The 21,972-nt window shown below is 43.7% G+C and overlaps 1 protein-coding gene and 1 long non-coding RNA gene across 13 annotated transcripts in view; one reads left to right on the top strand and one right to left on the bottom strand.

Annotated features, from left to right (window-relative positions):
* The window catches only part of LOC112631532, a 25,323-nt gene extending 17,078 nt beyond the window's left edge, over nucleotides 1-8,245 (bottom strand). For both annotated transcript variants that reach the window (XR_003121146.1, XR_003121145.1), the window contains exon 1: nucleotides 7,790-8,245. This is a non-coding gene — a long non-coding RNA (uncharacterized LOC112631532). The remainder of the gene's footprint in view (nucleotides 1-7,789) is intronic.
* Nucleotides 7,498-21,972, top strand: TMEM254 (transmembrane protein 254). Of its 11 annotated transcripts, XM_025396830.1 has the most exons (6): nucleotides 7,716-7,849; nucleotides 10,909-11,012; nucleotides 11,213-11,272; nucleotides 15,605-15,632; nucleotides 19,454-19,505; nucleotides 20,186-21,972. In XM_025396830.1, the coding sequence occupies exons 1-5, from the start codon at nucleotides 7,760-7,762 to the stop codon at nucleotides 19,484-19,486; spliced, it is 315 nt and encodes a 104-aa protein (XP_025252615.1). In that variant the 5' UTR covers nucleotides 7,716-7,759; the 3' UTR covers nucleotides 19,487-19,505; nucleotides 20,186-21,972. The 11 variants fall into 11 exon arrangements, 7 of the variants coding, with proteins under 7 accessions (XP_025252615.1, XP_025252616.1, XP_025252611.1 ...); XR_003121144.1 differs by lacking the exons at nucleotides 15,605-15,632; nucleotides 19,454-19,505 and adding an exon at nucleotides 10,708-10,809 and having other exon boundaries at nucleotides 7,498-7,849; XM_025396831.1 differs by lacking the exon at nucleotides 15,605-15,632.

Raw genomic sequence — 21,972 nt, 5'->3', positions numbered from 1 at the left:
AAACAAACAAAAATTATTTGTGGTTGGGGTGGATGCAACAGTGACACATAATAGTTTAGAAGGCAAAGTTCCTTGTTTTACCAGCTGTTTAGGCATCTTTGTACCCCTCCTTGATTTGGAGGGTTTGACCTTGACCTAATTTTAGCCCTCAAAACCGGCTCTTACAGTCTCATGTGCCCAATTCTTCCACAACCCTGGGTCTAGAGGAAGGGTGCTTGTACAGTTTTAGCAGCAGGGCATTTGCAGTGAAAAACACACTGGGGTCCAGTGAGATGCCAAATGAGGGAGATTCACACCTCTGGTTTTCAGAATACCATGATTTTGGTTTCCTTGGAAATAAAACAAGGAGAAATAAATAACGCTCATAGTTTCTGTCAGGCCTCTGAGCCCAAGCTAAGCCATCATATCCCCTGTGACCTGTACAGATACATCAGATGGCCTGAAGCAATTGAAGTTCCACAAAAGAAGTGAAAATAGCCTTAACTGATGACATTCCACCATTGTGATTTGTTTCTGCCCCACCCTAACTGATCAATGTACTTTGTAATCTCCCCCACCCTTAAGAAGGTTCTTTGGGCCGGGCGCGGTGGCTCAAGCCTGTAATCCCAGCACTTTGGGAGGCCAAGACGGGCGGATCACGAGGTCAGGAGATCGAGACCATCCTGGCTAACAGGGTGAAACCCTGTCTCTACTAAATACAAAAAGAAACTAGCTAGGCGAGGTGGCGGGCGCCTGTAGTCCCAGCTACTTGGGAGGCTGAGGCAGGAGAATGGCGTAAACCCGGGAGGCGGAGCTTGCAGTGAGCTGAGATCCAGCCACTGCACTCCAGCCTGGGCGACAGAGTGAGACTCCGTCTCAGGAAAAAAAAAAAAAAAAAAAAAGGTTCTTTGTAATTCTCCCCACCCTTGAGAATGTACTTTGTGAGATCCACCCCCTGCCTGCAAAAACACTGCTCCTAACTCCACCGCCTATCCCGAAACCTATAAGAACTAATGATAACCCCACCATCCTTTGCTGACTCTTTTCAGACTCAGCCCGCCTGCACCCAGGTGAAATAAACAGCCATGTTGCTCACACAGAGCCTGTTTGGTGGTCTCTTCACACAGATGCGTGAGACAGTTTCACAATCAAAAGAGTATTTGTGTGTCAGAACAGAAAAAGAAACTTACTCCATTAGGACACCAGCTAAAAATATGAAGAAAAATTATCATCTGGTATTCTCTAGAGGATTATTGTAGCCAATAAATAATAATTCAGTCTGAACTCAAAAAAGCAAGGCGTTAGGCCTGAAATCTAGTATTAACTGTTACACTTTTCCTTTGAAACAATTTATCCAGCCTCTTTTTTCTATTAAGAATTTACAGTACAACCAAATTTGTGTGCAAAGTAAGTTTTAGGCTTCCTATACTAGCCTGATTATTTGCATAAAATGCAGCAACAGTTGATTGGCCATATAGGCTCCTTTTAAGTTCGCTTTGATGGAAATTTATTTAAAAATATGCTACTTTGGGCACACTGTTTCACACCTGTAATCCCAGCACTTTGGGAGGCCAAGGTGGGTGGATCGCGAGGTCAGGAGTTCGAGACCAGCCTGGCCAATATGGTAAAACCCCGTCTCTGCTAAAAATACAAAAATTATTCGGGCATGGTGGCGCACACCTGTAAGCTCAGCTACTCAGGAGGCTGAGGCAGGAGAATCGCTCGAATCCGGGAGGCAGAGGTTGTGGTTGCTGAGCTGAGATTGCACCACTGCACTCCAGCCCAGGTGACAGAGCAAGACTCTGTCTCAAAAAAAAAAAAGCTACTTTAGTTAAAGTCTTGGTAAGAAAATGAGTGTCTTCAGTTGTTCTGTTTCAAAAGACTTACTGAACTTATCCAAATAACTACACTGTAATAAAATTACAATCCAAATTTTGAAGAACCTAGATAGAAAGGTAAATTTGCTTACAAAAACATACTTCTCCCGGCCAGGGGCAGTGGCTCACGCCTGTAATCCCAGCAGTTTGGGAGACTGAGGCAGGAGGATTGCTTGAGTACCGCCTGAGCAACATGGCAAAACCCCATCTCTACAGAAAATATAAAAATTATGCCGGGTGTGCTAATTTTTGTATTTTTGGTAAAGACAGGGTTTCACAATTTTGGCCAGGATGGTCTCGATCTCTTGACTTCATGATTCGCCCGCCTCAGCCTCCCAAAGTCCTGGGATTACAGGAGTGAGCCACTGCACCCGGCCGGTCTTCAGAAATATTTCTTGACTATTTGAGTGAATGATTCCTTGGTTTCCCTACCTAAAAAATGTAGCATTTTCCTTCTCCATTCTTATTATACTGTTTCAATGATGTTTCCTCTTCTCCTTCCTTGCTTCCAATTTTACCTCCATTCAATGTACACAAGATATTTTCACTCCACTGATTAAAATAAACAGACCAGGCGTGGTGGCTCATGCCTGTAATCCCAGCATTTTGGGAGGCCAAGGTGGGAAGATAGCTTGAGCCCAGGAGTTCAAAACCAGCATGGGCTACATAGTGAGACTCCATCTCTATTAATAATAATAATAATAATAATAGTTAGCTCAGCACGGTGGCCCAAGCCTGACCTGTAGTCCCAGTAGTTTGTGAGGCTGAGGCAGGAGGATCACTTGAGTCCAGGAGTTCAAGACCAGCTGGGCAACATAGAGAGACCCCATGTCTACAAATAATACATTAATTAAATAAACAATTTTGCTGACTCACCTTGGCTAAGGGATCAAATCAAAACCCCTCAGTTTGATAACAAATGCCATTCATGATCAGGACTCCGTCTTTGCAGCCTCAACTTCCTTCACTCAATTTCTTCACGTTGTTTTTTTCTAGCAACAAAAATCTTCTCCTAATTCCCTGGACACACATTATTCTATTCATATTTCTGTAAATTTGTTTAGGTTGCCCTTCCCCCATCCTATAATCCTGGGAAGGTGTGGGAGTTTTTGCTGTATCTCAGCACATGTCCATCCTATAGCCATCTCATCATAACTCCCCAAGGAGGACTACTTATTAATACCTCTGCATCTCCCAATACTGCATTACTTGTGTATTTGTGTTTGGGAATGGGGAATATTATTTTAAATATTTTTTCTGGAATAGATAACTAATTGCCACAAAGTAATTTGCTGAATAATCCATTATTCCTTCCTTAATATGAAATGTTACCTTTATTATCAAATAAACGCTTGGATATGTATATACCAGATCCATGTCTGGAGTCTGCATTATTTTTTCATTGATCCATTTGTTGATTTCTGCATGTCAAATGCCAAATTTTTAAAATTATTACAGCTCTTTACAATGTGTCTGGATATCTAGTAGGTCAATCTTATGGGGAAAAACAATGTTATTTTTGCTTTATTTTACGTATCCCATAGGGCCATTAAAATTGAACCATCCTTTCATTTTTCTTGGCCTCAAGTTTTCTCTTCTGAAGATGTCCAATTCATATCCTTTAATCATTTGTCAATTACATATATTGGAGAATTCCTTCTTCCAGGTCTTTCAACTTTATTTACGGTGTCATTCATATGAATGAAGCTTTTTGTTTGGATGCAGTTAAATTTTCAATCTTTCTTTCTATGGCTTTTAATTTTAATAACATGCTAAAAGGTTACTTTCCCCTCTCTCAAAAGCTGTAAAACTATTCTCCCAGACTTTCTTCATTGTTTTTCATATGTAGGTCATTAATCCATCTAGAGAGGGGAAAAAAATGTCCAGGGATATTTCTCTGCTGATTCAGATGGGATGGCAGTGGAGGGTGCCTGGACATTAGAGAATTCAGTCACCCCTGCCATGTGTGAAGGGTGACTTTAATGAAGAAAGGAATCCCTTCTGAACATCCAGTGGACTGTAGGTTCTTCATGAATTGACATAAACTACTCACATCTGATTAAAGATCTTCTGGTACTGTCTTCTGGATTCCTTATCTGTGCATGAGGCGCTAACAGTAGATGTTTAGTGCTGTTGGTGGCCAGGTACGGCCTCTAACTATAATCCCAGCACTTTGGGAGGCTGAGGTGGAAGGATTACTTAAGCCTGGGAGTTTGAGATCTGCCTGGGCAACATAGTGAAACCCCGTCTCTATTTAAAAAAAAAAAAATAGTGTGGAGTTGGAAGACACAGGACACTAAGTAACAAGCTGGGCTTCAAGCAGGGTTGTAGAAGACATGAAACTAAAACCTGGCTCCATGTAGTCTGCTGACCCAAGCCATTTTGCCTCTCCCAACATTTATTGTAGCATGAATTATTTCTCCAGTATCTCCCTCATTGCAGATTTAATACCTAAATAGAAATAATGAAAAACAGTAGCCTAAAATTAAGGAAGTTCTTGAAAAGTTTTGGTAGGGTAGGCTGGGCATGGTGGCTCACACCTGTAATCCCAGCACTTGGGGAAGCCAAGGCGGGCGGATAACCTGAGGTCAGGAGTTTGAGACCAGCCTGGTCAACATGGTGAAACCCCATCTCTATTAAAAATACAAAAAATTAGATAGGCGTGGTGGTGCTCGACTGTAGTCCCAGCTACTAGAGATGATATGGCAGGAGAATCACTTAAACCCAGAAGGCCAAGGTTGCAGTGAGTTGAGACTGCACCACTGCACTACAATCTGAGCAATAGAGTGAGACTCTGTCTCAAAAAAAAAAAAAAAAAAAAATTTGGTATGGTAAAGGCTTGATCAGAACTGTACTTGAAAAAGATCCTGTCATGGCCGGGCGCGGTGGCTCAAGCCTGTAATCCCAGCACTTTGGGAGGCCGAGGCGGGTGGATCACAAGGTCAGGAGATCGAGACCATCCTGGCTAACATGGTGAAACCCCGTCTCTACTAAAAATACAAAAAACTAGCCGGGCGTGGTGGCGGGCGCCTGTAGTCCCAGCTACTCGGAGGCTGAGGCAGGAGAATGGCGTGAACCTGAGAGGCGGAGCTTGCAGTGAGCGGAGATCGCGCCACTGCACTCCAGCCTAGGTGACACAGCGCGAGACTCTGTCTCAAAAAAAAAAAAAAAAAAAAGATCCTGTCATTTGTCAGACAGATTCAATAAAGGGACTGCATGTGGGCTGAAGTGGCAGGAAATAGGAAGGAGTGACTGACTCATTGAGACAGTGGGGATTAAACCATGATTTAATCTAGAAGGATTAGATATTGTATTACCCAATCAGTAGAACTCTTGACAGCTGATTAGTCTGCAATCTTTGTATGATATGGGGGAAGTCAAAGCAAGGAATCTGGGTACAAGGTAGAAGGAAAGTGCCGTTAACATAGACAGGGTAGGCCAAGAGAGTTGGCTCATGCCTGTAATCCCAGCACTTTGGGAGGCCAAGGTGGGCAGATCACCTCAGGTCAGGAGTTCAAGACCAGCCTGGCCAACATGGTGAAACCCCGTCTCTACAATTAGCCAGGCAAGATGGCACACACCTGTAATCCAAGCTACTCAGGAGGCTGAGACAGGCGAATCATTTGAACCCGGGAGACGGAGGTTGCAGTGAGCCAAGATCACAACACTGCACTCCAGCCTGGGCAACAAGAGCAAAACTCCGTCTCAAAAAAAAAAAAAAAACATAGGGTAGCCTTGGTGAGGATGGACTCTGGATAATGATAATGGACTTCTTGTCTTTGAGGTGTAATCCTTGGTAAAGGTGACCAACTGGGAAGAGGTAAGGGCTGAAGAGATTGTTTTAGTCATCTGAAGGTGAAAATTGAATCTGAAAGGTACTGAAAACACAAAGAAGATAATAAACAAAACTTATTCTAGGAGAGAAGAAATAAAAGAAAAGCTGAGAAAACAAGGAGTTATTCAGAGGGAGGAGAAGAATAAAGAGGGTAGTGTGATCAAGGACGATAAGGACTAAGAAAACAGCAATTGTTACTGTTAATCTTTATATTCAAGGGCACTGTGGTCTACCTGGGAAACGGATTTCCTCACATATTCTGAAATTCATTCTTTAAGACTTTATATCCCAAGATACTTAGGTAAAAAATGAGGAAAGAGAACCTTGGCTGGTTTCAGAGTGCCCTCTCTGGAACTGGAACGCTCAGCTGCCACTTGGTTTCCAGTATTCCTCACCTACTTGGGCATGACGGGACCCTGTGCTGTTTCTTCTTCTTTGAAATAAGGACAATAGTTTACTGCCTAGGATTGTTTTAAGAATTAAATGAATTAATTCTTGTATAGTACTTAGAACAATGCCTTGAACATAGTAGGTGTTCAATAAATACCAGCTATAGTATAGTAACTTTTTTTTTAAGAGAGTCTCACTCTATAGCCCAAGCCGAAGTGCAGTGACGGATCTTGGCTCACTGCAACCTCTGCCTCCAGGGCTCAAGCAATTCTCGTGCCTCAGCCTCCCAAGTAGTTGGGACTACAGGCACGCGCCACCACCCCCGGCTAATTTTTTGTATTTTAGTAGAGATGGGGTTTCACTATATTCCCCAGGGTGGTCTCAAACTTCTGAGCGATCCATCCATCTTTGGCTTCCAAAAGTGCCAGGATTATAGGTGTGAGCCACCGCGCTCGGCCAGTAACCCATTTTTAAGGCCCAGGTGAAACAGTCTTTCTCTCACGTTTCATCAGACACTTCAGCTCCATATGCCTCCCACAGTTCATTGATGATACAACAGTTCGCACAGGGCCTGGCACACATCCTAAAGGCTCAGCAGTATTGATATTGACCCACACTTACAAAGCACTGTGGGCCAGACACTGCTGTGCTTTCTTTACAGGTATCAACTCATTTCACCCACCCTAAAAACCCCGAGGTTCCAGAAACTGGCATATCCTCATTTTACAGATACAGAAACTAAGACACAGCCGGGCTAATTAAACTAAGCTTACACAAAAAGTCAAGACAGAGCCAGGACTTAAATCTAGGCAGCCTGTTTCACAGTCCCTGCTCATAACCATGGTGCCGTATAGTTCCAAACATCTTAACTAATGAGGACAGCATTGTTTCTCAACATGCACAGCACAGAAAACCTCAAAACTTAGACTCTCAGTAAAACACCATCTATTCTTTTTTTTCTTCTTTTCTTTTTTTTGGAGACAGGGTCTTGCTCTGTTGCCCAGGCTGGAGTGCAGTGACGTGATCTCGGCCCACTGCAACCTTCACCTCCCAGGTTCAAGAGGAGGTGCAGCCTCTGGAGTGGCTGGGACTATTGGTGCACGGCACCGCTACCACCTAATTTTTTGTGTTTTTAGTAGAGACGGGATTTCACCATGTTGGCCACGCCGGTCTCAAACTCCTGACCTAAAGTGATCCACCAGCCTCGGCCTCCCAAAGTGCTGGAATTTATTCCAACATATCATTCATTCATTCATTGCTGGAATTTATTCCAACACCTCATTCATTCATTCATTCGAGACAGAATCTCGCTGTGGTGCCCAGGCTGGTCTCAAACTCCGGGGTTCAAGCGATCCTTCCGCCTCAGCCTCCCAACGTGCTGAGATTACAGGGACATATCACCGCGCCGGCCCCAATATCTTTATCTCAAACCCAGAAAAGTGACAGAGGAGAGTCTCCCCTACAAGATGATGACCAGCCCTCCAGACCTGAGCCCAGGTGGGATTCCAAGGCCCCCGTACTGGGGCCAGACAGAGAGACTCGCTCTCAAGAGAGTTCCGAAACCGCACCACCTTCTCCCTGCGGGGATGGCGGGAGGAGCGCGGGCCCGCCCCGGCCCTGCCTCCTCTCTCGCGCTGGACGGAGTCCAGACGCGCGCTCCCGGGGAGGTGTTGCAGCCATGGCGCCGGCAGCCGGCGCGGCGGCCTACTTTCAGCGAGGAAGTCTGTTCTGGTTCACAGTCATCACCCTCAGCTTTGGCTACTACACAGTAAGGGCAGCCGCTGGAGGGCTACGGTCTGGCGAGGGAGCAAGCGCTCGGTTCACCCCAGGACCTAGGCCCACAGGCGAGGAGCCGGGGGAAGTCGTGCAAGCACAATCCCTACTCCCGCGCGCTCGGAACGCCAGACTCCGGAATGAGACGCAGGCATATCGGTCCGCCAGGGTCTTGGGCCGGCGCCCAGCGCCCTGAGAAACCGGCTAGTCAGGCTTTTCTTATATGGGGGCGGGGACGGCTGGAGAGTTCCCGGTTAACTCTGTGTCTGGGTTTTTCAAGAGGATGGTGAAGTCGGAGGCTAGCAATGCCGCTACCGCCTATTTCCGTCCAGCCAAACCCTTGCCCTCTCTGGTCACAGTCCTGGGGCTGGGGTACTTCGCGGTGAGGCGTAGGGCGGGGCGGGCGTCTGTTTTGGCCCACCGGGCCCTCGTAGGGCGAGGGGCGCTGTGGGAACGAGGCCTGTGCGCACGCGCCTCTGACGGTTGTCTAGGTTACTCATGTAAGCGGAAGTTTGGTGGGCTGTTAGGATGGTTTCTGCTTTGCGGTGTTCCTGTCTTTGGGGCCTCACCTCTGCACGGTTACTAACGGGTTTTCCGAGCTTAAGCCTCTCACGAAGCGGGAAGTCAAGTTGACCGACTGCCATAGGCCTGCCAAGTCAGAATAGGGCTTCCGAAGCAGAATGTTTGAGCCAATAGGAATTGTTTGGAAAACGAGGATAAACCTAAAGGATGGGTAGGATTTAAGTGTTAAGGGGGTATAAAGAGGATATCACTGTTGTGACATAGGTGTGGAAGCAAGAAGAAAGCTGTACCTAGAAAAAGAGCGACGTTTGTTTGGCTGAGAAATAATCTGTTTAAAGGATAACGAGAAAGATGCGTGGAAAAGTAGGTTGGGGGCTAAGGTGGTAATTTTGTCTTTTTGTTTGAGACGGAGGCTGGGTCTGTCACCCAGGCTGAAGTGCAGTGGCGCGATCTCGGCTCGCTGCAACCTCTGCCTCCCAGGTTTAAGTGATTCTCATGCCTCAACCTGTAGCTGGGATTACACCACGCCCGGCTAATTTTTTGTATTTTTAATGGAGACGGGGTTTCACCACGTTGGTCAGGCTAGTCTCGAACTTCTAACCTCAAGTGATAAGGCGGTAAAATTTTGAAGGAAGGCGAAGCTATTTGGATATACCAGTAGATCCTGGAGATTGGGAATGGGAGATTATGTCCACGGTGTTGCTTGTTGGTGTCAAATCTGACCGACTCTGTCTTGATTTCATCATGTGTACAATGGAGGCGTTGAATTGAAAGTTTTCAAAGGTGCATTTCTATTCTACGATTTTGTGTCTGTGACTAGTTAGAATATAGTTGGAGGAAAGCTTTGGGGACTTCAAATTGGGATCTTGTGGAGCTGGCAGATGCTCCCCTTCCCCTTGGTTTGGGAGGATGCAGTGATATTTGTGCATTATTTAAATTTCAGATGTGAAACAACATCGTGAAAGAGATAGTACTGCTCTTTACAAAGATTTGAATGGGACAATACATTTTGAAACTGTTGGCAGTCATTCTCAGAAAAGTCTAAGCTGGCAGAAGTTACAATACAGAGGCTGAGAAAAAGTTAAGATTACGAAAAATTTATGTAATTAAGCAGTTGCTATTAATAAATAAGTGAGATAAACCTTATCTCACTTATTTTCCATCTCAGTGCAGTGGATCATTCTCAGTTTTAGAGGTACAAAAAGGGAAAGCCAAGAAAGGAATTCTAAATTAAACAGAGGTTTGGCTGGAGCCAGTTTCTGCAGTAAAGACATTAGCCAAAGCACATAAACTCAAACTTTGCTAATATCTTTTATAAAATAATGGTTTTGGTGGAATGTATTAATAGGAGTCAGCCAGGCATGGTGGTTCTGTAATCCCAGCACTTCGGGAGGCCAAGGTGGGCAGATTGCATGAGCCCAGGAGTCCAGGAGTTCGAGACCAACCTGGGCAACATGGCAAAACCTCATCTCTACAAAAAAAAAAAATTAGCCGTGGGCGGTGGTTCACGCCTGTAATCCCAGCACTTTGGGAAGCTGAGGAGGGCAGATCACCTGACGTCGGGAGTTGGAGACCAGCCTGGCCAACATGGTGAAACTCCGTCTGTACTAAAAATACAAAAATTAGCCAGGCGTGGTGGCATGCACCTGTAGTCCCAGCTACTCTGGAGGCTGAAGCAGGAGAATCACGTGAACCCGGGAGGCAGAGGTTGCAGAGAGCCAAGATCGTGCCACTGCACTCCAGCCTGAGCGACAGAGTGAAACTCCGTCTAAAAAATAAATAAATAAATAAAAATTAGTCAGTCGTGGTAGCCCATGCCTGTATTCCCAGCTACTTGGGGGAGCTGAGTTGGGAGGATCACTTGAGCCCGGTAAGTTGAGGCTGCAGTGAGCCGTGATCGTGCCACTACACTCCAGCCTGGGTGACAAAGCGAGATCCCTTCTCTACAAAGAAAACAAAAGAAGAAAAGGAAGAATAAAAGACTAGGAGTCATCCACCATGAGCACTGAGTCTGATAACCACATACTTGCCTCAGTATAAATCTCCCAGTAGAGTTTCTTTTAGAAAATAGAAGTCATCCTGGCACAGTGGGTCATGCCTGTAATCCCAGCACTTTGGGAGGCCAAGGTGGGAGAATTGCTTGAGCCCTGGAGTTGGAGACCATCCTGAGCAACACAGTGAGACCCCATCTCTATATACAATTTTAAAAAGTAGCTAGGTATGGTGGCACCCATGTGTAGTCCCAACTACTTGGGAGGCTGAGGTGGGAGGATGGATTGAGCCCAGATGGTGGAGGCTGCAGTGAGTCATGATCATGCCACTGCACTCCAGCCCCAGCAGCGGCATGAGACCCTGTCGAAAAGAAAAGAGAAGAAAAAGAAAGAAAATAGAAGTCAAGAATGGAGGCCCAAATGACTGTTGAGAGTTTCTTTGGTCTGTAGTTACTTTTGTATTGTTTCACAGCCTTTCTCAAAAAAACAAACAGGTTTTAAGTGGCCTAATAGGTATTCTGTGTCTCTGGTTCTCTTTCAGTGGGTTGTCTTCTGGCCTCAGAGTATCCCTTATCAGAGCCTTGGGCCCCTGGGCCCCTTCACTCAGTACTTGGTGGACCACCATCACACCCTCCTGCGCAATGGGTAAGGAGAGCTGCACAAATGGATTGTTGACACTGGAGCTCTGGTCTCACGGGAGACCTGGTAGGCCTGCAGCTGCCTTTTGGTATCTAAGAGTAGTGTTAGTTCACATTAAGGTACTTTTCTTTTTGAGATTGCTGTGTTAGATTTCATCAGCAGATAACTATCACCTTAAAAAATATTCACTTTTTTTTTGGTTTCAGTTACTGGCTTGCCTGGCTGATTCATGTGGGAGAGTCCTTGTATGCCTTAGTATTGTGCAAGTAAGTCTTTGAAGTATCTGCTTCTTGCCTTTCTCTTAGTAGCTAATATAAATTGAGAGTAGCCACATTTAAATAATTCACACACTTGTAGGCTGAGAACATTCTCAGGGTGGAGCAGAATCCCCACGCCCGATACTGAGCCTGGTGCAGAGGGAGTACCCAGTAAATGTTTGATGAATGCATTCATTTTATGTTGGTTAACCAATTACTTAGTTATCTAATTCAGATGACTTTTGTTATTTTATTTTATTTTATTTTATTTGATACGGAGTCTCGCTGTGTCTCCCAGACTGGAGTGCAGTGGCGTGATCTCGGCTCACTGCAAGCTCCGCCTCCCGGGTTCACGCCATTCTCCTGCCTCAGCCTCCCGAGTAGCCGGGACTACAGGCGCCTGCCACCACGCCCGGCTAATTTTTTGTATTTTTGGTAGAGACAGGGTTTCACCGTGTTAGCCAGGATGGTCTCGATCTCCTGACCTCGTGATCCACCCACCTCGGCCTCCCAAAGTGCTGGGATTACAGGCGTGAGCCACCACGCCTGGCCGACTTTTGTTATTTTTTAACAAATTTTCTGGGTAGCCCCAACTAGACCAAAAGACTAGGAGCCTGGCTTCCAGTTTATAGAAGAGCTAAGTGACTGACCTAGGCCGATGACTCACAGTCCTCGTTTTACAATTGAGCCACCTGAGGAGCTTTTTCAAAATACACACATCTGGTTTCCAGACCCAGAGATTCTGATTGGGTAAGTCTTGCCTCAGAGATAGGAATGTGTTCTTTTTAAAAGCTCCACAGATAATTCTAGGATGCAGTGCTAGTTAAAAGCCCCCAAACCAGACCCCACTCGGCAGATGCTAGTGTAGCTTAATACTGTATGAGAATACTAGAAAAAATTATCTTTATATTTGTACTAAAGTATATACAGAAAGTATGGTACAATGAAAAAACACGATTATAGAAATGCCAAATTGCTTTCCAATTAATTTCTGGTCAAGATATTAATTGAATTAATTTCTGGTCAAGATATACTATCTCCTCTATTATTTTTCTATTCTAAAAGTGGAAAATAAGATACTCTATTACTATTACTATGTTTCAGTCATAAAAAAATCAATATTGATTGGGCACTACTATGTCAGAGACTGCTAAGTATGTTAAATAGAATTATCTTACTCTGTTTTCTTGTTTATTAAACAAAGAGGCTAGACTTTTTTTTTTTTTTGAGACAGAATCTTGCTTTGTCACCCAGGCTGGAGTGCAGGGGCGCAATCTTGGCTCACTGCAATCTCTGAGTCCTGGGTTCAAGCGATTCTCCTGCCTCAGCTTCCCCAGTAGCTAGGATTACAGAAGCCCACCACCATGCCCGGCTAATTTTTGTATTTTTAGTAGAGACAGCATTTCACCATGTTGGCCATGCTAGTCCTGAACTCTGACCTCTCAGGTAATCCGCGTGCCTCGGCCTCCCAAAGTGCTGGGCTTATAGGCATGAGCCATTGTGCCCAGCCACAAGCTAGACTTTCTATGAAGAGGGGCAGAAAGTAACTTTATTATTTCTTTCTCACCCCTCTCCAAGTAAATTCGTTTTGTAGATTGTTCCCCACCTTCCACTGTATCTTTGGATGGAATTTCAAGCAGATCATAGGATTTCCAGTCACCATCTGATACTATCCATTCTAGCTCAGTCTATTTTGTTAAAACTATAAACTTTTTTCTAATTCAAAATGTCTGTTCTCATCCAACTGGGGCTCAGGAGCCTGCAATGGGGAGAAGGGTGCAGTTGATGTCTTCTCTTGCACTTCACCTTCTCCTCTATTCACTAATAATCGCTGTTTGTAGTCGCTTGGGATAGTGGGAATAGTTAGGGAGAAGGAGGCTCAGCCTTAAATAGCTGCTGCTGGCTGGGCGCAGTGGCTCACACCTATAATCCCAGCACTTTAGGAGACCGAGGCGGGCAGATCATTTGAGGCCAGGAGTTTGAAACCATCCTGGCCAACATGACAAAACCCCATCTCTACTAAAAATACAAAAAATATTTTAAAAGCCAGGCATGGTGGTGTGTGCCTGCAGTCCCAGCTCCTCAAGAGGCTGAGGCACGAGAATCGCTTGAAGCCAGGAGGCAGAGGCTGCAGTGAGCCAAGATCGTGCCACTGCACTCCAGCCTGGGTGACAGAGCAAGACCCTGTCTCAAAAAAAATAAAAATTAAAAAAATAACAGCTGCCGCCTTGTGATCAGGCAGCTGGGTGCTGTGTGTATTGCATATCCAGTATTGGCTCTTTCTCTCTAGAGGGGATGTGGTAGATTTTTGAGACACTGTTCCTCACCTGGATCTCCCTTCTGCAGTTTCCTTGATGATTCGTTTAGATACCTCCTCCAGAGTGCCACTTGCAGTTTCACCCTCAGAGTGTGTTTGCTGGGAAGAATTACCCTTTTTTTGAGATCACTTCCATCTTTCAGGTGGGCCTGTGGTACAGGGTCCCTTTTAAAACTACTCGTGTCCAGTGCCTTCTTTAGGATCTGTATGGCTCACAGTAAACAACTGCCATATCCCTCCAGTGGGATAATCTGCAAGTGCATGCAGTTCTTAGTGTGGCAGTGCTTCCTTCTCTCCCAGCAAGCAGGCCAAACAGTGTTTACTCTTTGGAATCAGAGATTAAACCCTTCCCCAAATTCCAGAGGACTCATGTCAAGCTCTACAAATGATTCTGTTGAAGCCGTTCTCTGGGCTTGACTTGTGGGAAATGCCACAGTCCACTAGGACCTCTTTCCAATGGCCTCTGCAGCGTCCCAGTGGAATCTGAGATTGGAAGTGTCCGGTCCAGCCCCTCAACTTGGAATGTAGGAGTGCCTGACACCTATTTTGTTGTTAGCATTTGGAGTATCTGATGAAAACCAAAATACTCAAATTTTTATTTTTATTTGTTTATTTATTTTTTTCTTTTTTGAGACAGAGTCTCACTCTGTCGCCAGGCTGGAGTGCGGTAGCGCGATCTCGACTCACTGCAACCTCCACCTCCCAAGTTCAAGCGATTCTCCTGCCTCAGCCTCCCGACTAGCTGAGATTACAGGTGCCTGCCACCAAGCCTAACTAATTTTTGTATTTTTAGTAGAGACGGGGTTTTGCCATGTTGGCCAGGATGGTCTTGATCTCTTGACCTTGTGATCTGCCCACCTCCGCCTCCCAAAGTGCTAGGATTACAGATGTGAGCCACCGTGCCTGGCCCTCAAATTTAATACACAATTTTTTTGAAGGGCAGAGGGAGAACAGGCATAGAGCTTAGGTCACTATTATTATGTTCTTGAAATCATTTCTTTGTAGTCTAACATGTTAGAATGTATCATTAGTCACTAGAAATCAGAATAAATACTCCTTTTGAACTATGAGATGATGACTGGGCGTGGTGACTCCCACCTGTAATCTCAGCACTCTGGGAGGCTGAGGCAGGTGGATCACCTGAGGTCAGGAGTTTGAGACCAGCCTGGCCAACATGATTGAAACCCCGTCTCTACTAAAAAAACAAACAAACAAAAAAATTAGCTGGGCGTGGTGGCACATGCCTGTTATCCCAGCTACTCAGGAGGCTGAGGCAGGAGAATCGCTTGAACCTGGGAGGCAGAGGTTGCAGTGAGCCGAGATCACACCACTGCACTTTAGTCTGGGCGACAAAGTGAGACTCTGTCTCAAAACAAAAAAAAGAAAAAGAAAGTGCCATTTTTGGTGGAGGGGTGGGGGGCAAAAACCCTTTGCTATTTTGGTAGATTAAAAAGGGTATCTAGCCATTTTAACTTGTATTTATTTGATTACAAAGTGAGGTTCAACTCTTCTTTGAAAGGTGCTTGTAGTTCTTGTTACAAATAATATTTTAACAAGAAAAATAGAACCGTTTTTCCTTAGGGATAAATAAATTAGTATCTCTTTGAGGCCAACATTCATGTTCATTGTTACCGTTTTACAGTCTGTAGTTTTCCATTCAGAATATATAACTTATTCTCTTAGTTCAGAAATTAGGTTCTTGCTGCTTGCATACCTCTGTTGGCTCTGCAGCCCTTAGAAAGGTTTTTCAGGTTTTGCAAAAATTTATATGTACAGTGGATTTTATTACAATGGAGAAACAGAAGTTCTTGACAAGTGGAAGTACTCTGTGACAGGGCAGCCTCAAGTAACCAAAACAGATAAATTGTGAAATTTTTCAAGTATCAGAGGTAACATTTTTTCCTAAGGCAGGAAAAATGTACTCACAAAGATATTTTTACATGTGCCTGGGTCTTGGTGGAATCGTTAAGGGACATGTGAATTAAATTAAGAAAACTCTTAAAAGGCTTTTGTCTTTTAAATAGGCAAAATGAGCTAAGAATACAGATAAAGGTGTGTGAATGAGAACAAGTTATGAAGACCCCAGGAAAACCCTTCTCCGGGTTACCTAGCCACCAACTGTGACCCCTCTGAAGGAGGGGGAAACAAGCACTACTGTTCAGTGAGCCTGCTCTTCCAAGATGGCAACTCATCTTTATTTTTCTTTCCTAAGTATCTTACACATTTACAGGATCATATAAATTTACATTCCACAACAAAATATTTTTGTTGTTTTGCCTATTTCAAAACAAACATGTTTGTTTTTAAAAGTTAATAATGTTGTGCTAAAAACTCAGCTAATAAAATTGAAAGTTGGCCAGGTGCGGTGGCTCACGCCTGTAATCCCAGCACTTTGGGAGGCCGAGGCAGGTGGATCATGAGGTAAGGAGTTTGAGACCAGCCTGGCCAATGTGGTGAAACCCTATCTCTACTAAAATACAAAAATTAGCCAGGCGTGGTGGTGGGAGCCTGTAGTCTCAGCTACTCGGGAGGCTGAGGCAGAAGAATCACTTGAACCTGGGAGGCGGAGGTTGCAGTGAGCCGAGATTGCGCCACTGCACTCCAGCCTGGTCGACAGAGTGAGACTCCATCTCAAAAAAAAAAACAAAAAAATTGAAAGTTGCTGGGCGTGGTAGCTGACGCCTGTAATCCAATTATATATATACATATAGTTATCATCTCTTTTATAATTGGTTTCCATGGTCATCTGTGCCTATTTTAAATTTTATTTTATTTTTTTAGAGATGGGTCTTACTGTGTTGCCCAGGCTGACCTTGAGCACCTGTGCTCAAGTGATCCTCGTGCCTCAGCCTCCCAAGTAGCTGGGACTATAGGTGTGCCACTGCACTGGGCTAACATATCCCTATTTGTCTATGTCTATACATATAAACCTACCCATCCATTAATAATAGTGCCTAGCATTCTATTATACAGATGTGCCTTAACGTATTTTAAAAATCCCCCTTCTGATGGGCTTTTAAGTCTCTACTTTTTTACTATTATAAGCAATACAGCAATGAACATGAATTGCATGTATTTGTCCCACTTTGGTATTTGTTCTCTTAGAAAAAATTCCAAGATCTGGAATTTGAAGATTAAAGAATGAATACTTTTGGCTGGGTGTGGTGACTCATGCCTGTAATTCCAGCACTTTGGGAAGCTGAGGCTGGTGAATCACCTGAGATTAGGAGTGTGAGACCAGCCTGGCCAACATGGTGAAACCCTGTCTCCACTAAAAATGCAAAAAAAAAAAAAATTAGCAGGGCATGGTAGTAGGTGTAATCCCAGCTACTCAGGAGGCTAAGGCAAGAGAATCACTTGAATCTGGGAGGCAGAGGTTGCAGTGAGCCGAGAACACATGACTACGCTCTGGCCTGGGCGACAGAGCAAGACTCTGCCTAAAAATAAAACAAATGAATGAATACTTTAAATTATGATATGTATTGCTATATTGCCTTCAAAACTATGGGACTAATTTATGCTTCTAACATAAGTAAATGATAGTGCCCATTTCCCCACAATCTCACCAATACTCTTCAAATGGGCTGGCTTTTCTTACCTGTTTATAGGCACTCCTTGTTTTTTCTGATCTTGAGTACTTTGTCCTTTAGGTATCTTGTAAATATCCTTTCTCACGGTCTTTTTGTTCTGTTGGGTCTTTTGATAAACAGAAGTTTATCAATGTAGTGAATTTTATTATTTATATTAAAGTTATATTCGTTTACAGCATCTTCTAACAGTTTTAGAATTTTTTTCTTTCACATTAAAATTTTCAGTCTACCTAGAGCTTATTTTTTGTAAGAGAGAAGTTTCCAACTTTACCTTTTCCATCTGGATGCCCAGTTATCCCAGAGCTATTTATTGAGACATTCAGTCTTCACTGATGTGCCCTACTTACATCATACATACTTATATGTATAGATCTGTTCCTGAACACTCTATTCTGTTCCATTGGCCTGTTTGTCCTTGGGCTAACACAAGACTGTCTTAATAGCAGCAGTTTTGTAATCATTGTTATCTGACAAAGCATGTCCTCTCGTCTTGTTCAATAGGATTGTCTTTTCCTACACCTTTCCATATTCTATGCATTGTCTTGTGCTACAAAAACAAAAAGTAAAGATGTTGAGATTTTCATTGGATTGACCATGTGAACGAATTTGGAGAACATTGGCATATTTCCATTATTTGTTTTTTCTTTTTTTTTCTTTAAGGTCAGGAAAGCATCAAATATTTCTATGATTGAGTCTTCTAAATGATGAAATGGTCTGTTTCCATTTATTTAGATCTCCTTTAATATATATATAATTTTAAGAGGTTTTGCACATTGTTTGTTACATTAATTTCCAGCTACTTCTACTTTGAGATGTTATCATAAGTGCCTTTAAAAAAAAAAAAAAAAAAAAAAAAAAGAAGGGGGCTCCCAGAGGCTGAGGCAGGAGAATGGCGTGAACCCGGGAGGCCCCAGAGCTTGCAGAGAGCCAAGATCGTGCCACTGCACTCCAGCCTGGGCGACAGAGCGAGACTCCGTCTCAAAACAAAACAAAACAAAAGATGGGGTCTCACTATGTTGCCTAGGCTGATGTCAAACTCCTGGGCTCAAGCGATCCGCCTGCGCCGGTCTCCCAAAGTGCTGGAATTATAGGCCCGAGCCACCACACCTGGTCAACTTTTGTTATTGTTGTTTTTGTTTTTTGAGATGGAGTCTAGCTCTGTCGCCCAGGCTGGAGTTCAGTGGCATGACCTTGGCTCACTTTTTTTCATTTTCTAACTGTTTGGTGGTAGTTTGTATGAATATAGTCAATTTTTTATATTGACCTTATACCCAGCACCTTGCTAAATAAATTGATTAATTGTAACAGTTTATAGATTATTTTCAATTTTTCAGGTATAAAACTGTCCAGAAATACAGTTTTATTTCTTTCTTTCAATTCTGTCTACTTTTATTTATGTTTCTTCCCTTATTCTACTGGCCAGAACTTCCAGCAGTGCTGACTAGAAGTGTGCCTTCTTGTTGACCTCAAAGGAGAACTTTTAACATTTTGCATCATGTTTGTTATAGAGTTTTGTAGATCTCTTTTATCAAAATTAGGAAGTACCATTGTATTTCTAACTTTGCTGAGAACTTTTATTAAAAATGGATGTTGGGTGTGGACGTAGGTGGCTCACACCTGTAATCCCAGCACTTTGGGAGGCTGAGGCGGGAGAATTGGTTGAAGCCAGGAGTTCAAGACCAGCCTGGGCAACAAAGCAAGACACTGTGCCTACAAAAAGCAAATAAACAAACAAAAAACCTAGCCAGGCATGGTGGTGCATGCCTGTGATGATCCCAGCTACTTGGGAGGCTAAGGTGGGGGGATAGCTTTAGCCCAGGAGTTTGAAGCTGCGGTGAGCTATAATTATACAGTACACTCCACGATAGGGGACAGAGTGAGACCCCATCTCTGTGGGGGGGCGGGCGGTGGAAAAGGAACGGATGTTGAAATTTGTCAAATGCCACTTCTGTACTTATTAAGATATTCGTATGATCTTTCCCTTTTAATCTGTTACTATAGAAAATTATATCATTTTTACATATATTGTTTTTAAAGTTTGTTTTAAATAAAAGTCATCCAAGTGAGACTTATTTATATACAGATGAGACTGTAGCAAGACATTCACTTCCATTGGGTCATCTTTTTTTTACACTTCGTTTTAGGCAGTTAAATTTGAATGACGATATAAGCAGGTGTTTATCATGACTGTGTGCCAGGCTCCTTCCTGAGCATGTTGTGTGTATTAGCCCATAAATCATCTCAACACACAGTGAGATAGCTACTGCTATTCCTGTTTTTCAGATGAGAAAACTGATTCTGAGAGATACTGAGTGATTTGCCCAGGTCATAGCCGGTAGGTAGCCACGCTAGGATTTATATCTGGTCTATTTTCAAAACATTTGCTCTGAAGCCATACCAGTGCTTTTTACTCCATCCACTCATCAGAATCACATGAGAAACAGTCTTATAATACTGTGCCCTAGACAGTAGCCTGACTAGTTCTCAGGGAATAGTGTACCATCCAAAATACATTTATTAGAAAACAAGAAAGATGAAAAATAAACGAACCATCCAAGATAAGAAGCCAGAGAAAAGCAGCAAAATAAATCCAATGAAAGTAGTGGAAGGTATAATTTTTTTAAAAACTATATAGAAAAGGCCGGGCGTGGTGGCTCAAGCCTGTAATTCCAGCACTTTGGGAGGCCGAGACGGGCGGATCACGAGGTCAGGAGATCGAGACTAGCCTGGCTAACATGGTGAAACCCCGTCTCTACTAAAAAAATACAAAAAACTAGCCGGGCGAGGTGGCGGGCGCCTGTAGTCCCAGCTACTCGGGAGGCTGAGGCAGGAGAATGGCGTAGACCCGGGAAGCGGAGCTTGCAGTGAGCTGAGATCTGGCCACTGCACTCCAGCCTGGGTGACAGAGCGAGACTCTGCCTCAAAAAAAAAAAAAAAAACTATATAGAAGACAATAACTCCCATGAAACTGTAAGATTAACATCTGGTGTTTAAATTTTGTTTTTTCTTTTTTAGGCATAAAGGCATCACAAGTGGTCAGGCTCAGCTACTCTGGTTCCTACAGACTTTCTTCTTTGGGATAGCATCTCTCACCATCTTGATTGCTTACAAACAGAAGCGCCAAAAGTAAACTTGAAGATGTCTGAAAGTTTGTTCTACACTTTTACATTCATTCTCACCTTTTTTTTTTTTTTTTTTTTTGTGGGCTAGGGGAGGTGCAGTAGTTACTCAGTGATCTTTCTACTTTCTAGAAACTGTCTGTCCTTCGGAGCTATTTAAGACCCCCTCATTAGTCATTTTTTTCTCCTATATGCTCTTGTTGAGCTTGAATAGACCAGTTGTTACTTAAGAAACAGAGAAAGATTTTAACTTTTCAGTCCTATTTGGCAGAGGACTTCAGCTACCTTCCTAAGGTCTTTAGCTGTGTTGGCGCCCTTGTGTGCTCTGAGCTAAGTCACATACTAAATTGACTTTTTGATTTGTATACCCTTGTTCCCGCCTTCTGATGAAAACACCTTACCCTCACAACCACCCTCACAACCACCATCTTTCCTCTCCTTTCCCAAAGCTCTTTCCGCCTTGCTGCACTAAGATAAAGTGACACTTCCACTATATGTCAATTCCACACACATTTATTAGATACCTGTGAGGTAGGATCCTATCCTCTCAAACTTCCATTTCTCACGCTACAGAGAAAGATAAGGAAGATGAGCAAGTGCCTGGAATGGGGCAGGCTGAGCGGTCACACAGGCATAGAGGCACGCTAAGAACCTGGAGGGGAGACTGCAGAGTGCCTTCCCTGATGCTGCAGCCAGAAGTGATCCTTCCCTCCACCTGGCCCCTGGGACACTGTGCTTTGTAGTGTGCAGGGTCTGATGGCACTGCTAGATTGCTCCTTCAGCTCAGGGCCATGGCTTAAACAGCTTCACCTTTCCCCTCAGCACCTGTCCCACTACCTTGCACACAGGTGCTCTAACCATATTTATTGAACAAAGGAGGGAAACTGATTTCACTTTCACCTGTTCATTATCATTCCAATCTTTATGTGAAAATAGCACAACCCATTTGGGATACCCTCATCCCAAAAGAAAAGTCCAAGTCTACCTTCGACTCATACCACCTTCTTTGTGGGTTCCTTGGTGAGAAACCTGTATCTTTTTCATACCTTTCTATTATCAATCACTTCTCCAAAAGTGTCTCTTTCCAGCTCTGATTTTTTCAAAAATACACAAGCATTCCTGTTTAGAGATTCTAGCCTATGGGTTATCTGGCTAGTTACTACCTCTCCTGTTCACTTAGTTATACTTTATTATTGCTCACAGGTTGGGGAGGCAGAATGACTCTGTCACCACTAGGAGCCGTTAGGGCTTCTTCCCTGGAGGACTGCCTGCGTGCTCTCTGGGGACTAGCCCTCATTTCCCTTCTGTGGTACAGTGGGGCAAGTTATTTGTATTAAACAAACATTTATGAGAAACAACCTCCTCCCCAAAATGGAACCCCCAAGTAAAGCACAAGCCTGAAAGATGATGAACTATGAATTGTCTCTAATGGAGATAAATTTTTGCAGATATATCTCAGTCTTTCCCTGTGTTTTTCTGGTGATTAAGAAGTTGCTTTTTGGTAAGGAAAAGGATTTTTGACCATAGAGTTAGGCATCATGGAAATTCAAACCAGATTTCTTAATACCTGATCTTCCTCAAAGAGAAATAATAACAGTAATAGTGGTGCTGGGAACAATACGGCAGATTATTGAATGAAATGGATTAACTTGAATAAAATGCTGTGAATTATCTCCAGCTGAA

The sequence above is a fragment of the Theropithecus gelada genome, chromosome 9 (genome assembly GCF_003255815.1).
Source record: "Theropithecus gelada isolate Dixy chromosome 9, Tgel_1.0, whole genome shotgun sequence".
Classification (NCBI taxonomy): domain Eukaryota; kingdom Metazoa; phylum Chordata; class Mammalia; order Primates; family Cercopithecidae; genus Theropithecus; species Theropithecus gelada.
Note: the sequence above shows the minus strand (reverse complement) of the source record. Positions and strands in the feature narration are given on the sequence as shown.